At 45.5% G+C, this 26,051-nt stretch overlaps 2 protein-coding genes across 7 annotated transcripts; both read left to right on the top strand.

Annotated features, from left to right (window-relative positions):
- The first annotated feature begins 7,785 nt into the window (after positions 1-7,785).
- LOC120669270 (proline-rich receptor-like protein kinase PERK2) lies at positions 7,786-9,645 on the top strand. Its single transcript, XM_039949048.1, has 2 exons — positions 7,786-7,946; positions 8,694-9,645. Exons 1-2 carry the CDS (start codon positions 7,786-7,788, stop codon positions 9,643-9,645), a joined length of 1,113 nt encoding a protein of 370 aa, XP_039804982.1.
- A 7,390-nt stretch (positions 9,646-17,035) lies between these two features.
- LOC120671130 (ribosome-associated molecular chaperone SSB1-like) lies at positions 17,036-20,594 on the top strand. 6 transcript variants are annotated; one of them, XM_039951378.1, is made up of 3 exons: positions 17,036-17,845; positions 17,957-18,033; positions 18,075-20,594. In XM_039951378.1, the coding sequence occupies exons 1-3, from the start codon at positions 17,303-17,305 to the stop codon at positions 18,232-18,234; spliced, it is 780 nt and encodes a 259-aa protein (XP_039807312.1). In that variant the 5' UTR covers positions 17,036-17,302; the 3' UTR covers positions 18,235-20,594. The 6 variants fall into 6 exon arrangements, with proteins under 6 accessions (XP_039807312.1, XP_039807311.1, XP_039807314.1 ...); XM_039951380.1 differs by having other exon boundaries at positions 17,037-17,841; XM_039951377.1 differs by having other exon boundaries at positions 17,036-17,841; positions 17,957-20,594.
- The last annotated feature ends 5,457 nt before the right edge of the window (positions 20,595-26,051 follow it).

Below are 26,051 nucleotides of genomic sequence, written 5' to 3'. Positions count from 1 at the left end.
ATATTCCCTAAGGCATGTTAGGTCTAGATGGAACACGACATTAGCGTGTTCCATGTACATGCCAGTGCAATTGTTATTGTAATTTCAATGTCAAATTAATCTGCATTGTGTAATTTGTACTAGGTACAACTAGATTTTTCAGAAGCATTACCCTACAAATAAACTTTTCAGACCGACGCGATGACAACTCCATGGGCATATATCAGCCAATACACACAATAAAAACAATAAAAACAATCACCGTTCATACATTGAACACAAATTAAATAGTGGTCCACACAATTGAACGCACAGAACACATGACATGGCATGTCAGGACCTGTTGCAAGTTACGATAACGAGGTCCAAGACTAAACCTAACATGCCTTAGGTAATTCGAATAAACGTTACATTATTTATTCAGACGGAGCCGTACAACATCAATCATTCACGTGCAGTACCCTTATCACGTCCCGCGATGTCTGCTTTAGCACGCTCGCCTTTGCGTAAATCTTCAGTCACCTACTTCAACCACTCCATATACTGCTGATCACGATAAGTGATCCACGTGTCAATCCACTCATGGAAATGACACCAATGAGTATGCGTGTCATCACCAGCGTACTTTTGCAAACAAGAAACGATTCAAAATTAATAAAAATAATAAAAGCATATTAACAAATTAATCTATACCTGTGATGTTGTACCTCTTTTTTGGACTTCCTCGATATTTTTGCAACACCAATACCTCTGGCCAAAAGTCTCGTAATCACGAGATATGTTCGGAACACAACGCATTTGGCAATAGCAATCGGGTGGCTCTACACCTTTCGGCCATACCTTGCAATCTGTAATACATCTATTGAGATCGTTGGGAGAGGGTCCTAAATTAGCCTCCATTTCCCGACAGAAAGCTGCCCGGGAAAATGAGGAGCTCATAGCTGTTTGTTTGGGCTAATTAAAAAAGTGGAACCTGAATTGCAAGTCTGTGCTCTCGGGAACCACAAGGTGCTCTTTTATACACGCAGGGCTGCCTACATGTCCAAGCACTTTGAACACAGATATTACCTCTCACTGCTCCACAGTCGTCCACGGCTCTGCACTCGCACGCTGCACAGCGCGCACTCATTCCACTTTAAACAACAACAGGACCTCTCACTGCTCGTACCATCAGTACTCGCACGCTCCACAGCGCTCACTGCTACCACTTAAAACACGAATTATTGCATCGACCTACTCATCGCATCGACCACTTTAAACTCGTCGTACTGTCACTGCATCGACCTACTCGTGATTATTGCACTGCCCTAACACATCCCATCGCCCGAAACACTACACGGTACCGGCTTAATCGTCACAATGTAAACCATAGGAATTACATCATAATACAACGTTAATGAAACACACAGCAGAAATGCAGTGGCATGGCAGAACCCGTTGCAACTACGGTAAAAAGATTCTGATCTAAGCTAACATGCCTTAGGTAATTTAAAAAACCCAACAAATACAACGATGCGTCACTAGCACTAGGTAGTCCTAATAGCCGTACCCCCACGTAGCAAACTGCGTTGACCCTTCTCCGCAGTATCCACCCATTGCAGCTGGTGCAGGCGGTGGTGCCGGAGGGGCAGGGCCCTTCTTCTTGTGACAAGGGCAGTTGTAGTAAGGAATAGTGCATGGTTCATCTTGTGAAGCGGCAGCATTGCTGGTATCATCATCTTCATTGTCTTTGTTACCCTCGCTCACTTCCTCGTAATGGTTCACCTTGCACTCTAGATCAAAGATCTTTATCTGGAGGTACTCGATGAACTCCTGAACTGAATCAATTGGTGCAGGATCAACCCACCTGGTAAATCCACAGTTTTCTGGAGCATCTGAAGACTGCAAAATAAATTTCATGTAAGGTGTCTCAATGAAGATAAAGAAATAAAACAATCGAGCATTACCCATGCGTGTGGGCATTTGAAGAAACGCCGACCGCCATCCATCCCGTCGGTGCACATCTGCACTAAGCAGTCCTCACCATGTCTGCATTTTGGCCACGTTTCTCTACGGTTATCGTATTGTCGAAGAGGAGTTTCATTGGTAAATCACTCTTGTGCTGTGGCGGAAACTCAAACACTGTTTCCGGAAAGGAATCAGGTCCAAGAGGCCCCTCCCATATTATGGGGTCTCCCTTTCTTCCCCCTTTTTCTTTCCCAAAACCGTAGTAATTCTTCCCGCTAGACCCACCTCCAGACATTGGGTATACAATGAGCTTTGGTGTTTGAGTGGTGCTGGGAGTTCACAAACTGGTGAGTATTTATAGGCGCACAAATGTCTGATACCCGGAGTGTGGAGTGTAAATGCACATGAAAAGCCTACAGTATTCGCACGCTCCACAGCGCTCACTCCTACCACTTTAAACACGAACACGACCTCTCGTTGCTCTTGATTTGTACCCTCACACGCTCAACACCGCTCACTCCTCCCACTTTAAACAACGACATGATGTCTCACTGCTCATGACTTCAGCACTTGCACGCTCTACAGCACTCACTCGTGATTATTGCACTGCCCCGACATATCCCATCACCCGGAACACTGCACGGCACCGGCCTAATCGTCATAATTTCACTGCACGGACATATACCATCGCCCGAAACACTGCAACGGCCTACTCATCATAATGGAACGTAATGGACACATCGAATCATTGTCTGCACAGGCCTACATAACATAGTATGACGGAACAAAGTAATTAACAAGCTACAACCTGTAAACTAGATGCGTCCGCGCTTGCCCACTCTCCTCCTACCACGTCGCTTTGCAGCCTGGCCCGCCCTAGTGTGGTGCTGCGAGTACGTCAGTGGCTCCGGCGGGATGGTCTGGCGAATGGACCGACGACCCTGCTCAGAAACAGGCGTCTGCTCCACCTGACTATTATCGCAAATTAACTACTGGTCTTAGACGTACCTAAATCGTGTATGGGACGACGAAGAGACGAAGATCCGGCGCCGTAGGGATCTATCGACGGAAACAGCGACGAGCCGGGCGCTACACGAATAAGAAGTACAAGTTAATGAATAAAGTTTTACATGATACGGTATTGTAAGTGACACGAGGTTAGAGTACGATTTACCTACCGAGTACAAATGTGCCGGTCGCGGCACGTACGTGGGCCGAGCTGCAGAACCCGAAGGTGTCGCCATCGTGTTAGGTGGCGGTGACCTGACTGTGCCGCGGGTGCAGACCGTCGTGACGATGGACTGGTCACAGGAACCGGCCCCGAACTGCGAGGTGGGAGGAAGGTGTTGTCCTCACGACAGGTCACGGCTCGTCAGAATCGCTTGCACATATCGACGATCTTCTGCAGCGTGCTCTGGTGCTGGGCGGGCGTCATGTCATGGTACTGGCCCATACTCGAAGAAGCCTCGGACTCAATCGCTCGTATGACATCATACTGTACCGAGAAAGTAGTAACATCATATGCAACCAATTTTTTATACTACAAAATCAATCAGAGAAATGTACCGCTATGGCGAAGTTCTGGTCTCGAACTACGGGGTACGTCTCCGACTGAAGTCACCTGATGTAAATGGGCCTTTTTGAAAGCTTCCTCCATATGCTCCGTAACCTTGTATCCGTAAACTTTGCGATTATCGACCATATCTTACTGTGCCACAGCGTAACGGTCCCTGAAGTACTCGCAAGTGCGATACAAGAAGAACTCCAAGATCCCAACAAGTGGCAATGATCTTACACCACGCAGCACCCAATTGTATACCTCGGCTAGGTTGGTAGTCATTAAACCGTACCTAGCACCTCCTTCATCAAAAAGTAATGCCCATTTCTCTTTTGGTTCGTGCTCAATCCACTCAGAGAATGTCTTAATTGCCCTTCTCCTTTTGCGCCTGACATTCGGACCGTCCAAGCCCACGTCTTCAAGTGAGACCTGGTCGTCCTCCTCTGTATTGACAGATTTCTTCGGTAGCTCCGCCGTTTGCTTTTTTGTTAGCTCATCCAATTTTTTCCACAGGAAGTTGAATTTCCTTTCCTGATTCTGGCTGCATAACCACTTGAATAGCTTCAAAAGGATTTTGTTCTTGAACTGGCTATGAAAGTTTGCCCCCATATGCCTCATGCACCACCTACTCTTTAGGTCCGGCCAAAGTGCAGTCCTACTACGCTCAGTAGAACCATTATGTATGTCATCGATTGCTTGTAATATACCCTTGTGCCGATCATGAATCAAACACACGTTCTCTACATCTTTGACAATCATCTGCTTCACCCTCTGCAAAAACCAATACCAAGTATCCCCTGATTCTTTCTCCACAAAGGCAATTGCCAAAGGCAACAATTGTCTGTTACCATCAGCTGCAACAGCTGTGAGGATTGTGCCTTTATACCTTCCTGTTAAAAATGTCCCATCTATACAAATGACTGGCCGGCAGTGCGGAAACGCCTCAATGCAAGCGCCCAAGGACAAGAACGACCGTTGGAGTACCTGCTTTCCAGGCTTCTGGGCACATGGATACGTTTTCAAGTCGTAGTAGCTACCAGGATTTCTAAGACATATAGTGTGCAGCAATGCCGGCATAATTTGATACGAAGCTTCATACGTCCCCCACCTCAAATGCAGCGCTTTCTGTTTCGCTCTGTAAGCTTTGTTGTAGCTAATTTTATATTTAAACTCCTCCTCAACAGCACAAATGATTGACTTAGAAGCATACACCCTGAAAGGACATTCGCTTCTCACACAACGCACGTCATATGTTCTTGGACTGCTCTTGACAACTTTGAACTGTCTTTGCAAAGAGAGAGTCGACCAACATTTTATAGCTTCCTTCATGTTGTCACTGTTGGCATACACCGAACCGATACATACCTCATTTTGCCTGTACTCCCAAGGCACCGCTTCACCTTCATTTACACTTAATTTAGAAAAATCATAACCGGACCAGTTGTGTGGGACATGATAATCTTCGTCATCATCATCATCATCCGAGGAGTCATCATTCATTGCATTGTGTTGTTCTTCACCCTCCCTCTGAAACTCTTCAACTATCTCTGGAATGTTTTCCCTTTCATCAGCCTGATCAGTTGCTTGACGAGGTTCGTGTGCAGCATGTCTATCATCTTCTAAAATCTCGAGTTCACCACCTTCTTCATGAGATTCATGCATCGTCTCAGTTTCTTCCGATACTATATCTCCCTGGCCTTCATGATCCCCGCCCGCTTCAGTTCTAAAACTAATTTTCTCGAATGCTTGAACAAACAACACAAGCGGTAAGCCTCGGCTACTACTTATATTGACATAGTTCCTCCAGTTTTGCGTCCCTTCAAGCGGCAATGGCTCCCAAAATACTGGTTCCCTTCAACTGACCACTGCCATGACAGAGATCTCATGTTCATCTCGACTAAGGCTGAAAGCTTTATATAGCCAATTGGATATTGAAATCCAAGTCCTCTCTCTAGCTCGGGGTACTTTTTAGTGATCGAGCTAAACTCTGACAAATCTATCCCTTCAGGACCATATCTAACTTGTTCTGACCCATAGAACACTTGAAAATACAAATCATCTGACATGCTTGACAATATTTACGACAATAATTATTTGTCCTTAGAATTTAATCAACGCTAATAAATAATTCTGCTATTTTTACATCTATCTTAATTATTTCTCTACAATTTCTATTACTATTTACATTTATCTTAATTTCTATTACTATTACTGACATATATTCATAGGTTTTGTATGTAATATAATATCAATTAATAATATTTTTATGACACTAATATGTCTGTTTGGACTCATTAATATTCATATATGAAATTATATTCGTCTGTAAACTAATATTTCAATTTGAAGTTCTACGATTTCATATTAAAAATAATTATACGTGAATCACTAATATTTATTAAAACTATTTCTATATCTAAACTATATCTAAATCACTAATATTTGTAATACTAATCTACAAATTATTATTACTAAAACTAAAAATAAAAATGTACCTGACACACTAGGGTGCGCGCGAACAAAGGGCGAGCGCGCGGCCGGGGGAGCGCCGGCCGGCCAAACCCCGGCGCGCGGGGGCCGGCCCTCACCACCCGCGACGCGGGCGGCGGAGCGGACGGGCCGCAGGGTTGGCGGGCGGCGGCGCGTGAGAGCGAGCGGCGCTTGGCGAGCGGGCGGCGGCGCGGGGAGTGAGCGGGCTGGCGGGCGGGTGGCGGCGCGGGATTAAGAGGGGGGGCCTTACCGCCGGTTGGTCCGGCGGTAGGTTCTTACCGCCGGCTCATCTGGCGGTAAGCGCCAGCTACCGCCGGTTCAACCGGCGGTAAGTTACCGGCCCACGAAGGCCCATTCCCCTGGCATCTTACCGCCGGATGAACCGGCGATATGTTGGCAGGCGGTGGGCCAGAGCCCTTACCGCCGGTTCATCCGGCGGTATCTCATTACCGCCAAATGAACCGGCGGCAGGGTGACATTTTTGCAAAAAAAAATTTGATATATATTTTTGATAAATCGAATAAAAAATAAAAAAAATAAAAAAAAATTCCACAGGATTGCCGCCGCGCCGCGGGCACTAGGGTGGTTTTGGATGGAACAAAGATGGTATGGCGTTTATTTCATTCCACCTTACTGCACATCACTTTTTAGCTACAGCTGGCCGTTGCAAATTTCTCACGACAATATTTGTTACTGCAAAATGTCTCACGAATTTCCTCCTCGTCTAATTCCAAAAATCAAGTGGCTTTTTAATACTAATACAACAGGAAATTTTTTTTACTAATAGTAATATTATAAGTTTGGATTGTTCATAATTGATAAGGCGAGTTAGTTCGCAATCCAGCCAATTCATGGTTTTCAAAAGTGGTCGGTAACGGTTTTGTGGTTGCGTAACGTTGTACACGTCATATGCCACATAATTCAACTCAGATATTTGACGACCGTTAATGTTTGCATTAATCGAACCCGCTACTAGCTCCCACAAATTAGGTAACCGACGAATAATGCATGTGTACGGATATTTGTCGTATTCGATCGACCAATAATAGCGGTCCAAGGTTTCGGTTACGTTGTGACATGGCCACTTTACTTAGACAACGCTCACATAACCTATGCGGATCGAGGACATGCAATGGTATCAACCTAGCGACATCCGATAATACAATACGTAACAAAAATATTCTTAAACATTGCCTCTATATATTGGGATATACTCATATATATTATGGTTAAATATTCCAAGCATTGTAGTTCGTAGATTCTCGCCACTGCAGAGCTACACGACAATTTTTACTTTTTCGTAAGACTTTTGCCATATTTATCACCCTCTTTCTATAATAAATATGAAATAATAAATCTTAAATCGTAGTTCATGACTGAAGACAAACCATATGCTCTGATAATAAGAATACCGAAGAGAAAACAACGTGACCCGCTATGTTGCTCTCTCTTGCATTGTCTATTATATATTTTTTCCCTAAATACCACTGCATTCTCTGTTTCTCATCCATTTAACATTTTACCTAAAGTTAAATAGTGGATGAGGACCTCCCAAACCAGAAACCACTACCCAGAAACCTAGCTAGAGGCCTAAGCAAACCCAGGCCCTGGCCCGGGTTCTGCTCGGCCGCCCTCTTGCTCCTATTTAAGCATTAGTCCGGTGCCCATTCAAGGCATCACTCAGAGTGAGACAATCATTCTCCATCCTTCCAAAATCCCAACACAATTAATTAGGACCAGCAAGCCAGCGCCCCCTCTCTCCTCCACTTCATTGCGCCGAGGGGCTCGAAACACGAGAGCCCCCCCGGCAGATGGACGACGGTATGGGTCAGAACGACGGCCGCAACGGTGACAGAAGCAACTGGGACCTGCACGACTTCCTGAACTTCGCCTGCGGTGACCCCTTGACGCCGCCACCGCCGACCACCGACGACCCCTTCGCGGTGTACCCGCCGCTACCACCGCCGGCCGCGTTTGATAAACCGTCGCATCAAGATTTCACAAAAAGACAAACTTTCGCATGGAGTACTAAATCTAGTCTATTTGCAAAAAAAATTTAGGGATGAGTGTAACTTTTCGAGATGAATCTAATGACGGTAATTAATTGATAATTTGCTACAGTAACCATCCTCTAATCACGCGGTCAAAGGCTTCATTAGATTCGTCTCGCGATTTACACGGGAGGTTGTGGAGGTGGTTTTCTAATTAGACTTCGTTTACTACTCTAAATTTTTGGTCAAAGATACAAAAAGTTTTCGCGAAATTTTTTTCCACCACAACCAAACACGGCCATGGAGTGGCAGATGGCCCTGGACCAGCCGCCGGCGACAGATCCGGCAGCTGTCGATGTTGGCGGCCCCGGCCAGGCGTCTCTGCTGCGCCGCCCGGGCCGCAGCCCGAGGATCTGCCCGATTCGCCCGAGGGCAACCTGGACCTGCTGCCGCAGGAGGATCCCATCGACGACGACTGCTGCATGCTCATCTCACCCGTGCCGGTCCAAGCTCATGTGGCGGCCCCCCGCAGCCGTCTCAGCCAAGAACCGAAGCGCCCGCGCCGTCCGTCCTGCAGCCACCACCGGACCATCTCCAGTTGCCCAACAATACGGAGCCTTCCAGCGGCGGCGCCAGGCCCAGTCGATCTAGGAGAAGGTACCTACTACCTGCTCACCTGAATGACAAAATCTAACTGGATTTTTCCTCGCAAAAAAAATTTTTGGGAGAAATATGCCTCCTCCCCGCTGCGTCATTTCTGGCAGCAGGAGGAAAGAACGGACAGTGACAAGGTCGTGGGACCTGAACGACGGCGCGCCGCCCCCGGACGCGTGGATGTGGCGCAAGTACGGGCAGAAAGGGTTCAAGGGGTCCCCGCACGTGCGCAGCTACTACAAGTGCAGCACCGACAAGCAGTGCAGGGCACGCAAGCACGTGGAGCGCTGCACCGACGACTCGAGGTACCTGGTCGTCTCCTACACCGGCGAGCACACCCACCCCGCGCCGCTCATCCGCAACATCGTCACCCGTAACCCCCGCGTCGTCGTGAATCCGGCGCCGCCTCCGCCACCGGTCACCAACATCACCGTCGAGGCTGCTGCTCCGGCGCCGTCGGTGACGGCCTCGCTGACGCCCACCGCGCCGGCGTTGGCGCCACCGACACCGTTCCCCAAGATCCCGGCTGCCGTGGAGGGCCCGCCACAGGCTCCGGCCCTGCCGGCGTTCGCCGCAGCGGCCTCGGTGTCGCCGACGCTCAAGATCTCCGCCGTCGAGGAAACGCGGAAAGCTCCTGCTCCGCCGGCGATTGCGGCCTCGGCCTCGCTGTCGCCAACGACGCCGCTGCGCTCGCCGCCCGCCGTCACGATGATGATCATACACGCGGACATGACCCCGAAGGAGGACTCGGTGCTGTTCGCCAAGCGGGACGACGACAAGCCCCAAGACGGCGTTCCGCTCCCCATGCCCGAGGAGCTAGCACCGGTCCACCACGGCGCACCAGGCGGCGGCGGCAACTACAACATGATGTTCCCGGCGACCTATGGCTATGAGCCCGCAGCAGGCAGCAGCAGCAGCAGCGGAGATGGCAGCACGAGGACGGCCCCACCAGTCTCGGCTCCGATCGGGAACCTCGTCGACGAGACGTTCTATCAGCTGGAACCATGCCTCTGGTGCTGGCCGTGACATGTGCCTACATTGCCATGCACACAGCATACTATTGCTCGTGACATGACAAAGTAGAATCAGAGCAGTTGATCATGTTGATGATTAGAAATTTAGAATGGTATACCATAAAAAGCTAGGATGGTATTACTATTGCAGCGTAAGGAATTGAAGCTAGGATGTGGAAGAGACGACAAGAGAAAAGAAAACCATAAAAGCGTATTCTCATTTCGAGGCGAGGCTAATAATCAACTAGTATGTGGTGTAATGAAACGTTAAGTGCTACTTTTAGGTTGTTTTAGTTTTTTTTACTATTTATCTAGACATTGTGTATGTCTAAATATGTAATAAAAACTATATATCTATAAAAGTCAGAACAACCTACCATTTGAACCAGAGGGAATAACTTGAATATGTGGTATGGTAATGCATAATTTTTATCCTAAGTAGAACAAAGAAAGATTTTATTACTTTTTCATTTACCAAGTTTGTGTTTTATTCCCATATTAAGATTACTAGATATTATTTATCCCTTCCAACATTACAAAGTTCGTTTTCATTTGTGTTTTCTTCGCATGTTAAGTACAGTAACTATATTTTTCATGATAAATGTATACATACGTACAGATGGTTTCATATTCAATGTTATACATGGTTTGTTGGTAGCTCTAGTCACTACACCAAAACAGAATTGACTTAGCGGCCAAAAACCGCCAACGAAATGATCCTTAGCGGCCAGCCACCAAGCAAAATTCATCAAGAATAGAGAGCTATAAAAATCAAATTATCTTGACAGCTAGCCGCCAAGGATCATTTTCTTAGCCGTTTGGCTGCTACGTAAAATAGACCTATACGTTAAAATTGCAAATACACCAAAAAAATATTACAACGGCCAAGGATATAACTCAATTTGAATTTATTTGCTAAAGTTTTTACAGGATGTAATATGGATGTATTTTGGTCCCCCATCCAAATTTTGGAATCTTCTTATAAAATTTAGGTATCACTAAATTTAAGAAACTATAAAGTAACAAAGAAAGCTACAATGTGAAGTACCAAACATTTAGTTGCATATATATTTATTTGTAATTTAAAGTTTATTTTTATAACATATATAGTTAAAATGATAAGTAATTCTGATAAATATAAAGAAATGAAACTAAATCATAAAAAATATTATTGGGTAAAAAGTATAGTTAAATTATTTTCTTGGTTAAACATTTTTGAAACATTATTATGATGATGTATTTTAATCCCCAAATTTCTAAGTTTTTTAAATGATGGCGTGTACATATATCAAAAAGGATATGTACGGAAACAATCATGTTTCATATAAGTTTTTAGTTGATACGTGCATAATTGAACTTAACAAATCAAGTGTCATATGTGTGTGAGTGAACTTAACAAGATACAAATACTTGTTATGTATATTTAAGTGAAAGATAAGCAACACGTGTACCCGATAGGCTTTTTATTGGCTGCCAACCGCCAAAAAACATATCATTACCTTGGCTGCCCAATAAAACTGCCAAAAAAAATGCTCAATTTTCTTAGCGGTCCAGAAAAATCGTCAAGGAAATGATCAAATTCCTTGGTGGTTCTTGTCATCTGCCAAGAAATATATATTTCCTTGGCTGTTTTAAACACTACCACCAAGAAAATCATATTTCCTTGGCAGCTTCATTTCGGCCACCAAGGAAAGTCACAGCCGCTAAGGTAATTCCAATTTAGGCATATAGTGAGTCTAATACGTAAAAACATAGTCGTCATCTTCTCCTCCTCCTTTCCCATACCTTATCTCTTTAACACCTTCTTCAACCTCACGACATTAGCTCCCCTCTCGCAGTTCCAACTCTCCCCGGCTAATGAAGCTTGAGCTGTTGTCAGCCGCCAGATTTGGGGAAGGAATGGTTAGCTAGGTTTTAGCTCAGGTATTCTATATGAGAAGAGAAAATTGGGTTGGGCCTTTAAAATTCTGCGCAGCTACGAGTGGGCTTGGTGCTGTCCTATACTACATTTTACGACAAATCGTTCGATGATGATGAATATAAACAGAAATAGCAACTGATTGTTCGATGTAGCAACTCGCATCACCTACTGATGGTGTGACATGCATTTTTACCGATCGATAAACTTAAACCCATTGATGGTCTGCTTCGAAACATCACGCCGTCTGCTATTTCTGCACGTAAATCGACTTGATTCGGCAAGGGCGAGGGACAAGCGCTGCTCATCTGTGAAGTCCGCCTGCCGAGGCACCGACGGCCGCTTGGAGGCAAATGTTAGGAGTCACACGTGTGACTGGCAGTCGAATCATCACATAAGGTGGAACAATTGTTTTGATTGCTGGAACAAATAAAAAATTATTCCGGATAAAAATTTATTCCAACAACAAATTCAATTGGACCACGCGTGTAGGTCGGTTTGTTGGGTTGGTTTTAGGTCCAAAACAGATAATCCTGGAGGGGTGGGCTGCCTGCAACACGTCCACTCGAGGTCACGCGCGTGGCCCCGAGCAGCACCCCCCTTGGAGGGGAGTCGTTGCGACTACGACGTATGAACTATGAACTGTTGCTTGGTGCCACGACCGATCTAGGGGGTGGGCTGGGTGGGACCGATCCACCCTAAGATTCGGCTCAAAGAGTTTCACTCTCATTTTTTTTTCATATTTGATCTTATTTATTACTAGCAGAAAAAATAGCTACTAATATTTTCTTGTTTATAGTCATTGATAATTGAATTGAAAAGCAAAATGAGAAATTACATCTATATAAGATTAGATTGACATATTCACTAAAATATTTAAATATAGAGATTTACTCCTAACCTAAAATTCTAGATTGGCCACTTGGTGCAACCTGGACGTGGAGTAGCGCCCTTGCGCTGGCAGCGGCTATTACCGTGCATGTATTGTTACATCAGAATGAAAATCGTCGAGCGATCAATGGTACTTTTTGATCAGGGATATTTCCCTCTTAATTATTTTTAATAGTATCTGGTGGTTCCAAAACTGCTACTCTTTTTTTTTTACTTTGTCTACGTTATTTGTATTGAATGTACTCATTAATAACTGCTAGCTGCAAATAATAACAAGCGCTACTGCTGCTACGGGATTCATTGAATTGAGGAAAGATGGATCAAACTTAATAGTGCCTTGCGTTAGCTAGTAGTGGTTTTAGTAGGAACAGCGAGCAGTAATTTAATTATTAGTGTTGACAGCCAAAATTGGCACTGACCGGTCCGACCGAGCGGTCTGACCGGTCGAGGCACTGTGGCCAGTCCGGCAGGGACCGACCGGTATAACCGGTGGGTCTGACCGGTCTGACCGGTCCATGAGGAGTCTGAGTACAATTAGGAATCTTATAGATTTAGATCTGTAAACAGGATTTCTTGCGGGATTTCTTGCGGGGTAAGTCTTCCCCTTCCTATAAATATAAAGGGTCACGGCCGATTGAGGATACAACCCAATTGAATCTATCAAAAACACATCTTTTTTTTTACTGTCAAAGATACTGTTACATGTCATCTTATTAGAATCAAGCAATGTTATCATAGTTCGATTTTGCTGTGGCTTGAGGCCTTGTAATCTCCCTTTTTGTCTGCCCCTCTCTTCTTCCTCCTCCCTCTGGTGAAGCACTGTAGTCTTTGTCCTCTTCTCTTCCCGCCTCAGCCCCAATTTCTGGTTGGGCTATTTGTAAGTTATTCCCTCCTCTGTAAACTCTTTTTGTCTTTTTAATATAGTTGCCAGGGGGCTTTGCCCCACGGTTTTGGCTAAAAAAACACATCTTTTATTTTTTTATCTAATTCTCTTTACCTAGCTTTTTCAACCTCGACATGCTGTTCTTCTCTCATCTCCATGGCATTTGAGGACGTCCTAGCTGGCCTGCCGAGCCTAGGGCAACCCTACGCGCGCTTGCCCCGACGGATCCCTCCCGGGCGAGCGTTCGTCGGATCGTTGTCGTTCTACACGGCGACCGGTCTGACTGCTCCACGCAGGAGACTGCTCCACGCAGGAGGCACCGCGCGACCTAGCGCGTTCGTGTGTTGATCCGCAAAAGGCGTCAACACAAATTGGCGACTCCAGTGGGGAAGAGAATCTGGCTATCATGGCCGATCTATTAAACTCCAGTGATATGATGGCACTTGAAGGATTACCTGAAGAGCTACTCAAGAAGACTTTACGTCCTCACTGTTATCGGGTAACGGAACAAGGTGTCATCATGTTGAAGATATCTGTCATCAATGAGTTGAGGATGTACGATCTACCAAAGCACAGTAAGTCCATAGCTAGCGCCATAAGTGGTTTGCTTAATTTTGTGGATGAGCTGATTAATAAAAAGAAGAGTGTAGATCCAATTCCTGTTATTCCAAAGTCGGCTATTGAAAACCCGGCTAATAATCCTTGCAAAGATTTGCCTGATGTTGCTGGTCAAGATACAATACGGTTGTCTCAAACTGAAATTGTCGAACCAAAATCCCCTAGAAAGAGAACAGAGACTATATCTAGTACTTCAACGCTCGTGGGGGCAACAAAACAAAGGCAAAGATGCTGGTTGCACTGCAACCGGTATTAGGGTTTTGCAAAATAAATCAAAACCTAAGACGGTAAAGTCCAAAAAAACCCGAAATTGGTGTTTGGAAAACCGTTGAATCCAAAAGTCATCACAAGCATCAAAAGGAAAAACCGAAGCCTTTTCTTGGAGAGCTTCTGGCTAAATCCAAAAAACAAAATAATGATGCTAGTTAGCCAAAACATCCAAATCACTCAAGATTTTCTCCAAGACAGCAATTCCATAATCGGAATCGGCAATGGAATAATTTTTCTAATTCAATGCCGTTTCCGTCACATGGGTCACCTATACTTATGCCATGCAGATCTTGTTATAGCATGCCTTATTTTTATCCGTCATGGTATTATAATTCATGTATGCTGTCTCTTCCTAGATATTCGTGTCCAGATTATATTACCAATAGGGAGCCGGCAATTCGTAAACCATCACCTACCAATAATGACCATTTTGTTCAGAAAAATTGGTCTGTGCAGAAAAATAAATACAAGGTGATCAAACAAGTTTATCGTGTCAAAAAAGATGGACGATTAAACAAAAATTCAGATTTGACACTAGATAAAGAAAAGCCGGTTGTTGAAGAGCAATCGGATAGCTCAATTAGTAAAATTGTCCCCAATGATGATCATGTTTCAAACAATGTAGTCGAACAATGTTCAAGTTCGACCAGGAGGCAAGATAAGAGCAACCATATTGGTTCTGATAGGACCGGTCTGATCGGTTTGTTAGACCGGTCTGAGCCTACGAAATCTGGTTGTGCAAAAAATAGGATCAAGCCGACCTTTGAGGAGCTTCTGGATAAATACAAGAAGATATCTAAACAAAAACAAAGCGATCAATTGGAAGGCAAACGAGGAAGGGCTTCATCACCAAGATCAAAAAAGAATCAACGGTCATCGCATTGGTCTTCATCATTTATTCTGTCGATGCATATGCCATGGAACGCGTATTCGGGTATACCCAATTATAATCCATGGTTTTGGTATAATCCTTGCTTGCCATATTATGACTATCAATCTCATACTTAGGCCTTACCAAGGAGCCAAGATTTGAATAATCAGCCACATTGGCCGTGTCAAGATTTCTATTATTGAACATGCTAAACAATATAAAGCCGAAATAGTTTGCTCATCCTAAGCTAGAAATTGTTACATTTGATAATTCTCTTATTTCGGCTATTTTAGCATGTTTAGAGATAATATATGGCCGATGCATTGCTAATCGTCGCCCTTAGACAATTTTGCTACTAAATATTGTTTTTTTTTTGCAAGCAAACTTTACCAAAAAATAGGGGGGCATATGTTGATAGCCAAAATTGGCACTAACCGGTCTGACCGGTGGGTCTGACCGGTCTGACCGGTCCATGAGGAGTCTGAGTACAATTAGGAAATCTTATAGATTTAGATCTGTAAATAGGATTTCTTGCGGGATAAATCTTCCCCATTCTATAAATATAAAGGGTCACGGCCGATTGAGGATACAACCCAATCGAATCTATCAAAAACACATACTACAAGAAATCTGTTGATCTATGACGATTTTTTTTGTGACATTTTAAAAAACGTCACAATGATGCACCATCTATGACGATTCTCCAGTTTTCGTCATGGATCTAGAGTTGTGGGTTCTAGGCCCAAAACTCAATGACGTTTTAGCAATTTCGTCACGATTCGGCCCATAAGCAATGACGTTTTAGTAAATTCGTCACGTCAATATATTAAAAATTGTCATAGTTCTTTTGGCCTATCTATCAAGTATATGGCACAAAATTTTATATACACAAGATATTAACAAAAGAAATGGAGATGGAAAATGCTACACTTATATATATTGTCATAGTCCTTTTGGCCTTTCTATCAAATATACGACGTTTCAACAAATTCTTCATCATGATTAAAGATTGTTATTGCGTAGAAAAAACTCCACCTATATATATTCTCACAAAAAAATTATTGTTGATCCGCTTCAACATTCTCCTGGGCTTAGCCCACTTTCCTGCCGCATGTGCCAGCGATTAAAAGAAAAAATGGCCACAAACTCCCGCCGTACATGCGCTTGTGGTAAAAGGGGGGAAAGCAGTCCAGGAAATAATAATAAAAATAGAATTGCAGCCTCCCACCTGCGCTTGTGGTAAAAGAAAAAACAATCCAAAAAAGAAAACCAAAATGGTATGGGTGACATAGGCATCGAACGTAACAACACCTTGTATATTGAAGAGATAGGAGCCTAACCAGCTCCACCAGACAACTTCATCTGTGTTGTGTCATAGTATTAAATTTTTTATAGACAAAAACACATGCCGCAAAAAAAGCTACAATAAAGAAAGCAAATTATTTCTATTGGCATTTGGAAAAAAACTTAACCGTGACGCTCAAAAAGGGGAGGAAAAAAGCTACAATAAAGAAAGCAAACTATTTCTATTGGTATTTGGAAAAAAAAAACTTAACCGTGATGCTCAAAAAGGGGGGAACAAAAAGGAAAACACACGTACCAAGCTGGAGTCGAACCAAGACCACAAATCTGAAGGAGCAAAGGATTAACAATTGAGCTACTACTTCGTTTGGTTGAAGACGGAACGTTAAAATACTTTTTATACACGGTGGAGCTAAATTTGGAAAAAAAGAGAGGTGTTTTGAAGGGAAATTAAAATGAGCTGCCGGGCGCCGTTCCGCTGGACGACGTACGTTGTTTCCGCGCGGTGAAGTGGTTGTCTCGAGATTTGTGAAAGAACAATAAATTCTTTAATTGTTGTGAAAGAACAATAAATTCTTTAATTGAAAAGGATATATGGTGCATTATAATACAGAGAATATGTAGACATACGGACCCACATTATCATTTAAAAATAGAAAAGCGCTGCTAATGGCTATTGCTCCCTCCGCTCCCCCAAAAAATCTAGAGCCAGTGTCCCCATGGCTCCCTCCGCTCCCCGAAAAATCTAGAGCTAGCGCACCAGAGCTTTCCTCTTTCCTTTCCCTTGGCTGGGATCCATGGAGGCGGAGGGGATCCTGTAGCCCTCATCTTGATCCTGCACCAATCGATCCAAGTCTTGTAGGATGGGATCTTCTCGGCAACGACCGCAGTGACAATCGGCCCTAGCCGGCGCTCACATGGCCGGCCGCTCGCACCTCGGGCAGCCGCGGCCGTGTCGCTGCTCGGTTCGGTCGGCCGCGCCTCGGGCCCCCGCGGCCGCGGCGTTGCTCGACTCGACCGGCGGCGCCTCGGACCTCTTCAAGAAGACGCTCGGACCCGTCAAGAAGGCCATCGCGGACGCCAAGCTCAAGAAGACCGACATCGACGAGATCGGGCTCAGCGGCGGCAGCACCAGGATCCCCAAGGTGCCGGAGCTTCTCACGGAGTTATTCGACGGCAAGGAGCTCAACAAGCGGATCAACCCGGACGAGGCCGTCGCGTACGGCGCCGCCGTCCAGGGTAGCATCATTAGCGGCGAGGGCGGCGCCGACCAACAGGGCCAAGACGACCAGCAACGGCTCCTGGCGCGCCCCACCGCCGTCTTGGACTCGGCTGTATGCGCCTGGACGCGGTGGCGCAGCGTGCCGGGGCCGGCGCCAGTGGCCTCTGCAAGGTGGTCTCTACGGCTCGTGCTCTACCGCGATGCAACCACGGGGGAGCCCACCGTCGTCAACATGTATGTATGTACGCGATGCAACCCATAATATTTGTGTTTGGAGATTTGTGATACTGCACAAGTTTATGAGTAACCAGTTGCATTGGTCATATGCAATTTTTTTTTACTTCTGCAGTGTTCATCTTCCGTTGGTGATGTTGAGCATTTTTCTTCAATCTTTGTTGATGTATACGAAGACCAGTGCTTCTTTGCAAAGATTAGTGCATTTCTGTTTCGAAAAAAAACTACGCACAAAAATATGTGCACGTCAATATAAACATCCTCATGTGCTCATATATACTAAATATAATTCTTGTGATTTGCAAAAAAAAATGTGCATCTGTTATGATTGGGTCATCAATTTGTTTCCATACTAAATATATAATACTATTTCTTACTATGTGGTTTCTATAGAACGTGCATCTAAAGATTTCAGGCAACAGTGCACACAAATTTGTGCATCTCACATGTTTAATAATTTTGACATTTTCTATCTGCATCAAAATTTATGCATAGTATGTACTGAGATAATTAAACAAAATATATGTGCATCTTGAACATGTTGCAGTAATTAAATTAATTCACTACGAGTTATAAAAATTATTGTAAATACTTTTTCCACAAATATATATGTGCCTATATTTATTCAACATTTATTACTTGTTTGCCTTGCACAAAAATTTATGCATCATTAGATGATTTTATTAATATTTTACAGTACACAAATTTATGCAGATTATGTGCATCTTAATTTAGAGTGTCCCGTATGTGCATCTTGATTAAAAAAATATAAAATAAATATGGGCTGCAACCGCAATTATGTGCATCTTAATTCTTAATCAAGCATCGTGTGAGTGTACACCATGTATCCCCACTTAGCCCTGCTAATGGGTTGAAATCCGCACCATACCCAACCCACCCAAAATTAACATATTTAGATATCCAACCCCACCCAACCCAATTAGTTAATTTCTCAACTCTAACCAACCCGCCCCATTATAAACGGGTAACCCATAAAAACCCATGGGTTCTACTATGTAGAGGAATTTAGTGGTTCTACACTTAATGTGGGGACCACATATATGTCTAGCCACACTATTTTTCACAGAGTATCTGTCAGTCATATTGACTCATCTCTAAAAATTTTAGTCAATTTCGATAAAATTTTATAGTGTGAACGTGAGATTTTAATTCTAGGGTCCGGCTCTTGATGTGGAGCCCATGTGTAGTTCTAGCCACGCTGCTTTGCACATAGTAGCTGCCGGTCGTACTTAGTCATCTCCAACAAATTTCAGTCAATTTCGATAAAATTTTATAGTGTTAACGCGAGGTTTTAATTCTAGGGTCTGGCTCTTCATGTGGGGCCCACAGGTAGTTCTAGCCACATTGCTTTGCACAAAATAGCTGCCAGTCGTACTGAATCATCTCCAACAAAATTCAGTCAATTTCGATAAAATTTTCTGATATAAACACGTGGTTTTAATTTCAGAGTCCAGCTCTCACGTGAGACCCACATTTATATATAGATATACTATTTTGTAAAATGTATCCATTTCAACCCACCCCAACCCGCCTTAACCCGCATTTATATAGAACCCGCCCCGACCCACCCCATTAACTAATACAATCCATTTTAACTCATCCAAACACACTCCATTTCAAAACCCACCCCATAAAACTCATTTCAACCCAACCCATTAGCAGGCCTATCCCCACTCATATTTTTTGCACAGTGATGAATATTTCAGCCTACGTCGCCGGGTTCATCCGCGTTTAGTTTAATCCTATTTGTGCCGTGCTGTTTAGTTAAATTTTGTTTGCGCCGTACGTGAAGTAACAAGATACATGCATCATGTATGTGAAGTAACAAATTTGTTATGTGCATGAATATGTACACATGTACGTCATGGTACATTATTGGAGATTCCATCTCTAGAATACACGATGCACTGTTGATTTACAGTTTCACAATAATAAGTGCACCGTGCACTTTATATTTTTAGGATTTTTCTGTTCACTGCTTTGTTAAAATTTTATATTATTTTTTAAGCAGTGCTTACAAGGAAAATATATGTGCATTTTAGACCCTTTTACTTATTTTTTTTTTCAAAGAGTGCTTATAAGGAAAAAATATATGTGCATTTTCTTTGCTACTTACAAAAAAGTGCATCATCAGACAATTTTGTTAGAAATGTACATACATCTTGAATAAGTTACGTTTCTACCCAGCTCTCTCTAGATTATTTGATGTGAAAAAATATTTTACAATTTTATGAGCAAAAGTATAGATATCACCTTTTTGTGCATTTTCATATTTTTCACAAGAGAATGTGTGAGAACTTTTTCTCGTAAAGACTAGATGCACAACCATTCATTGATCAGTCCCCTAACTTGTTTTCTCAGTTCAAAAATAATTCAGCGCCATATACACTCGTTCTTAGATGCACAAAAAAATTGCATTATACTCTGTTGGTATTTTTATTCTGCTATTTTTCATATTCTCTGTTGATATTTTTATTCTGCTATTTTACATGTTCTTGCTTATAAATGATGTGTGTTGATTTACATATTCTGTGTTGATATTTTTATTGTGCTATTCTTTTCGCAGTGATAGTCTTGGGGGGAAAATGTAGTGATTAACTCCAATTTCTGGTGCCAAACGGCACGTGTAAATGTGTCCTAGACTTTAAACCTATTTGGAAGCAAATTGTAACTTTCATATTTTTTTTATTTTCCTTCTATATTTTTTTTATCTATTTGTACTGTTACAAGAAGAGGTACCGCGGTTCCGTGTCTCAGGGTCCAGCCACCAAATGTACTGTGCGAGATTCGTTGTCTGGAAGCCTCCAACCGAGCCCTTGGCTCCAAAGCCACGCGTCCACCTGCAACCTCGTTTCTCGTGCTTCAAAATATGACTTTTCCAGTGAAATACGAAGCATACTGTTATTAAAGTACAGATCCCATACGTTCGTACAGATATCCGGCGCATCGGCGCCGGGCGGCACAAAATCCGCACTCGTGTTTTGAATGGCGGGGATTCGAACCCGGGTCCACCAGTACAAGACATCGTCGCCCTACCACTGCGCCAATCATCAACTTGTGTTTATGGAGGATAATAAAATATTTATATATTGTTATTTACACGTGGCCCTGCAAGAACACATGTGCGATTCATCTTTTTCTTTTTAATCCAGAATTAAATTTTGTTGTTGGTATTTCTCCCTCATAATAACTCCAAATTTGATGATTCTTGTTTCTGAATTTTTCTAAAATCAAGAACTTTCATCTATGGCATATTTTTGTATGTAAATTATTATTTATCATAACTTTTCTATATAGCAAGTTTTCTTCTAACCAAGTACAAAATAGAAAATAACTTTTTGGCATAGCAATGACCAATGTAACTTCATATTTTCTAACAATATGGGGAAAATGAGGTTGTGTCCGGGTTCAAGGTGCATATGAGTTCAAAAATGTTATGAGGTATTCAAAACTCAAAGTTTAGCTTGAGTTATAAGAAACTAGATGAGACATGTATCATTTTGTGAACAATATATGGTCTCACTTTACTAATACTATACAAGTTTTTTTATGGTGAGCTTATGGACCAAAAACATGTTACTGTGTTAATTTGTAGATTTTTTTTACCAAATTTAGATATTATTGTAATTATTATGCGGTAATTTGGAGAAAGAAGTTTGAATTGTCCATAGAATACAATTGAATTTTTCATATATCTCGAGGAAATTGACTAAACTGTAACATATGAGACTAAATATAGTTTTTGTAGGTTTTTTTTAATCCTATTAGATGCACATGTAATTCAATTTGGAATTAATTTCGATAACCATGTAGAAATTCATTTAACTTATAGAAAATAGTAAATAAGTTCTAACAAATTTGAAACTTCTACAACACAATTTATCTCTAGGCTGTTACACATTAAAAATAAATTTGTATATATAACATAATTATTTTTATAGTTTACTTCACAGTGGTCCATAAAAAAATTAGAACGTTAAACAGGCCAAGAAACACAGACATGCCTGTTTTTCACTAAGGCCCAACTTCTCTTAGCCATCCATCTTCGATCCAACGCCTAAGCTGCATCAATCATCCAATAAATATCCCCTGCTCCACCTCCAAACCCTACTCGCTTCTCCTCCCCCTCCCACATCTCACCTCAGACGCGCCGCCGCTCTTCTCGCCTCAGATGCGCCGGTTCGGTCTTGGGTTGATCAAACTTCGATTTTCCTACAACTATCTTTGGCTTACTTGTTTGAAGCCACTGCCAACCACGTTAACTAGGGCCACAAAGTCAAGTCCTTCATCCTATCGAGGCGAGCGTATTCATCCAAGTTGGCATTCCGTCAACACGGTCTGCAATCGATACCAATTACAAGTATCTCCTCCAAAACTACACCTCTACTATGTTCCCACAGGAACGGTCTAGCACCCGTCACAGGTTCCCGTCACCCATCACAGGTGCTCACAGGATCGTGCCCAACACACAATCCCCGGCTCTTGATCCGAAGATCAGAGAAAAGGGTTCGCTTGCCCCCGCTGTAACCTAATCACCAACTCCCATATATGTGGAGGCATCTTCCAGCAAGCAAGGACTATCACATCATATATTCCCATACCCACAAATCTCACTCATAGTAGCAATAGCATGTATCAATCAAAGCTAAGTATGGGAAACAAGGAATACGGAAAGTAAATGGCCATGAAAGCTCATCTCATCACACTCAAATTGGGAGCGTAGCGTATCTAGCAAGAAATGCCTAATAGGAATTCAATCGCGGACGGGCGTGAACCTGATAGGTCTTCGTAGTCTTCCTTGATCTCTGACATCTTCTAGTTGTCCGTACGTCCTTCTGGATCCTCCGGGTGTCGAGGTAGTCCTTCTGGATCTTCTGGTCGTCCGGGACGTCCTTCTAGATCCGCTGGTTGCTTGGAACGTTGATCAACACCTTCTCGTCAGGACCTAGTCGTAATTACGTATAAATACAGGGGGCAAAGTGCAAGAATGCACAAAATAGGCTCAAAAGAGATCCAACTCACAACAAAACCTATTCTAACGCGTAGTTCATGATTTGAGAAGAATTATGAAACTGGTTTCCTATTTTTCGGAGCTCCGGTTGAATTACTATGAATTTTCTACGGTTAAAGCATTTTCTGGAATTAATAAATAATTATCGAAAAGGAAAACACAGAGGCGACACGTGGCAGCACCAGAGCGTGCCATGTGGCACGATGACGTCATCATGACAGCACCTTGGGGTCAGCTCTGCTGACGTCAGCAGTGGGCCCTGCTTGTCAGCCTCTCAACAGACGCTTACAGGTGGGACCCGTGGGCGGCTGGTTTACTGGACTCAAAGGTAAGTTGGACCGGCTCATGGCCCACTTGGTTCGGCTCACATTGTTGGGTCGGCTCGAACGACGGCTCGCAGGCCGGCTCGGGCAGCGGCTCCAGATCAAAGGCCGGCTCGGACTGGCTTGGTCTCTTGGCTCGTTGGGCCGGCTCAAGCTTGGCTTCAGGAAACAAGCTCGGCTCAGGGCTGAACAGGTTGGCTCGGGCTCCGCTTGGTGAGGCGGCTTACTAGGCCGAATGTTGGCCCATGCGTCAGCGCCTCCCTTCCCTCTTCTCCTCTCCTTCTCTGCTCTGCTTCCTCGCACGGTGGTCAGGCCCGCCAGCCTTAGTGGTGGCGACGAGGCGGCTTCGGGTCGTCAGCGAGGCGGAGTAGAAATGGTGAGGTGGAACACGAGCAGAGGCTTGGGCCGGGCTTAGACGCGCGGTGGCTCAAGGAACAGCGGAGCAGGGGAGTGGCGAGACATGGCGCGGCGGTGGAACAGAGATTCCCCCCCCCCCCCCAGGCGGAGCAGCAGGTCAAGGCGGAGCGGGGCTAAGCGGCGACTCAGGGGCTCTTGTGCGTGGGATCCGGGTTTCTCCTTCGTCTCCGGCTTCGGCATCGACGGTGGCTCGGAGAAGTCCTCTCCGGCGGCGGAGCTCCTCGGAGGTCCAGCTGCGGGGCGTCGTTGGCTCGGGCGGAGATCCAGGCTCGGCGCGGCTTGGCGAGGCTGCCACGGCGGGGCGGCGCTTGAGCCATGGGTTCAGGCAGCGGCGAGGCAGCTTGCGCGCGCGGGGTCCCAGCATCCTCGGCCCGCAGTGGCGGTCCGGTCAGGGCGGTCGAAGGCATGGCGGCGAAGGGCCCGGTTCGGGGCAGCAAAACCCAGGGCGCAGCGCGAACGCGTCGCGCGTGGTCCAGAAGGGTAGAGCGGAGCGGGGCTCGGCTGCGCGGGTCGTGGCGTGCGCGTGCGGCTACCGTGCCGCGGCGTTGCGACATGGCGGCGACGGCAGGGCATGGTGTAGACACGGTTCAAGGGTAGCGAGGTCAAAGGTGTGGCCTCCAAGCTCGCCATGGCGTTAGCTGTGTGCGAGGGCACTGGGGAAACCAGAGCCGTGGTGGGGTCGGCGGCGAACGCCCGGCGACGGGTTTGGTCTCATGGCCGAGTCAAGGCCAGGGCAAAAGGTGCGGCCGGGGTGCATCGGGTCCAGGGTCGCGTGCGTTCGTGCGCGCGATGGCCGGTGTTCGGGGAAGGTCCAAAAGCACGGCCTTCCGGCCGGTGCCCGGTAAAGTGCGTGCACGGCGTGCGCACGTCGTCGCGGTGGCGACGTCATGGGCACAAGGCCAGGCAAAGTCACGGCAATGAGTCGAGGTGAGCAAGGCGAGGGAGGCGGCCTACCGAGTCAGGTCGAGGGAGACTGCGTGACGTGGTGGCAGGTCGGAGGACCGAGGAGGCGAGGCCGTGCCGTGCCGAGCGGGTTCGTCGAGGTCGTCGATCGGGGTGCCGGTGTGGTGAAGCTTCTTGGCGGTGGTGATGGCATCGTGGTCCTCCTCCCTGACGGATTCCGCTCCTTGGTGCTGCAGCGGCGTTCCTCCGGTGGCAGCGTCCTCCTCTTCGTGCTCTGCTCCTTCTTCCTTCTCTCCACGCCTCCTCTGTTCTTCTCCTTCCCCTCCTCTTCTCTCTCGATTGGTGGCAGCGGCACTGGGGAAAAGAGGGCGACGGCTCTAGGGTTGGAGAGGACGCGTCCGGGGGTTTTATAGGGACTCGGCTAGGGTTTGGAGGCACGGGCGCTGCACGGACGCCGAGGAATGGCGGAGGGCTCCCGGCACGGGCTGGCGGACACATGGCACACATCCCGCGGCTGCGCGGCGCGGGGCTAAGGCTCGGGCGCGCGCGGGCGGTCAAAAGCGTGGCGAGGAAGGGAGCGCGGCGGCCTCCGCGCGTTGTCGCGGAGCGGCGGCGCGGCACCGGTGACGTGAGCGGGCTGCGGCGTCGGCGTGAGTGGCGTGGGGATGGTCAAAAGGCGAAAAAGCAAGGCAAGGCGGCAGGGCTGGCGCGGGCAGGTGTGGATGGTAGAGAGGCGCGGCCGTTTCGTCTCGCTGTCGCGGAGCGGAGGCGCGCTGCACGGGGCGGAAAGCAGAGCAGGGGATCGGCATTGCCGATCTGGGGAAGAAGGGGAATAGTTCCCCTCCCCGACAGGCAGGCCCGGAACGGCAGAGAGACAGGCGGCGTCGCGGCTGGCCTGCGCGTCCGCGCGGGCGGTTTGGGTCGGGCGCGTGAAGACGGGCCGGCGAGCGCGTGCAAACGGGCCGGTGGAGGCCGGTGGTTGAGCTGGGCCGCGGGGTAGCAGGCCAAGCTGGCTAAACAGGCTGCTGCCGGGTTGGTTTGCTGGCTGGGTTTGAGCTGCTGGGTTTGGGTTGGATTGGGTAGCGGGCTCGCCCGGTTTGGGTCAGGGCTAGGGTAGGTTAGCGGGTTAGGATTAGAGTTTGGATTTAATTTGAATGGCTTAATTCAAATTAAATCCCACACAGATGTTAGCTCTTGAAATTAAATTGAGGGGCACACCTCAATTTAATTTCCACACAATTTCACACAATAAAATAAATCCAAATCGAATTCGAATTAAACATGGTAGAGCCAAATAAATCCAATAACTCCAAATATTTCCACACTAGCAATTATCATCCTTAATTCTAAACAAAATTTTTAATTACTAGGATTTTTGAGGAGGCAGAAATCCTACTTAAGTTGATATTTACAGCATTGCCACGAAATTTTTTTGAAATTCACATTTTTCGACTTTATAACATTCCGGAAAAATCCGAGATGTTACATGCGCCTCTTCCGATGAACACTAGTACTGCACCAAGATTGATCCGATC

This window comes from Panicum virgatum, chromosome 4N, assembly GCF_016808335.1.
Source record: "Panicum virgatum strain AP13 chromosome 4N, P.virgatum_v5, whole genome shotgun sequence".
Classification (NCBI taxonomy): Eukaryota; Viridiplantae; Streptophyta; class Magnoliopsida; order Poales; family Poaceae; genus Panicum; species Panicum virgatum.
This window is presented reverse-complemented; position numbering and strand designations above follow the sequence as displayed.

Bases quoted from the DNA above. Each gene is read 5' to 3' on its own strand.
- LOC120669270 (XM_039949048.1), top strand. From the start codon at position 7,786: ATGGACGACGGTATGGGTCAGAACGACGGCCGCAACGGTGACAGAAGC. The intron at 7,947-8,693 runs GTTTGATAAACC...AATTTTTGGGAG, and splicing joins CCGCTACCACCGCCGGCCGC to AAATATGCCTCCTCCCCGCT.
- LOC120671130 (XM_039951377.1), top strand. From the start codon at position 17,303: ATGGCCGGCCGCTCGCACCTCGGGCAGCCGCGGCCGTGTCGCTGCTCG. The intron at 17,842-17,956 runs GTATGTATGTAC...TTACTTCTGCAG, and splicing joins GAGCCCACCGTCGTCAACAT to TGTTCATCTTCCGTTGGTGA.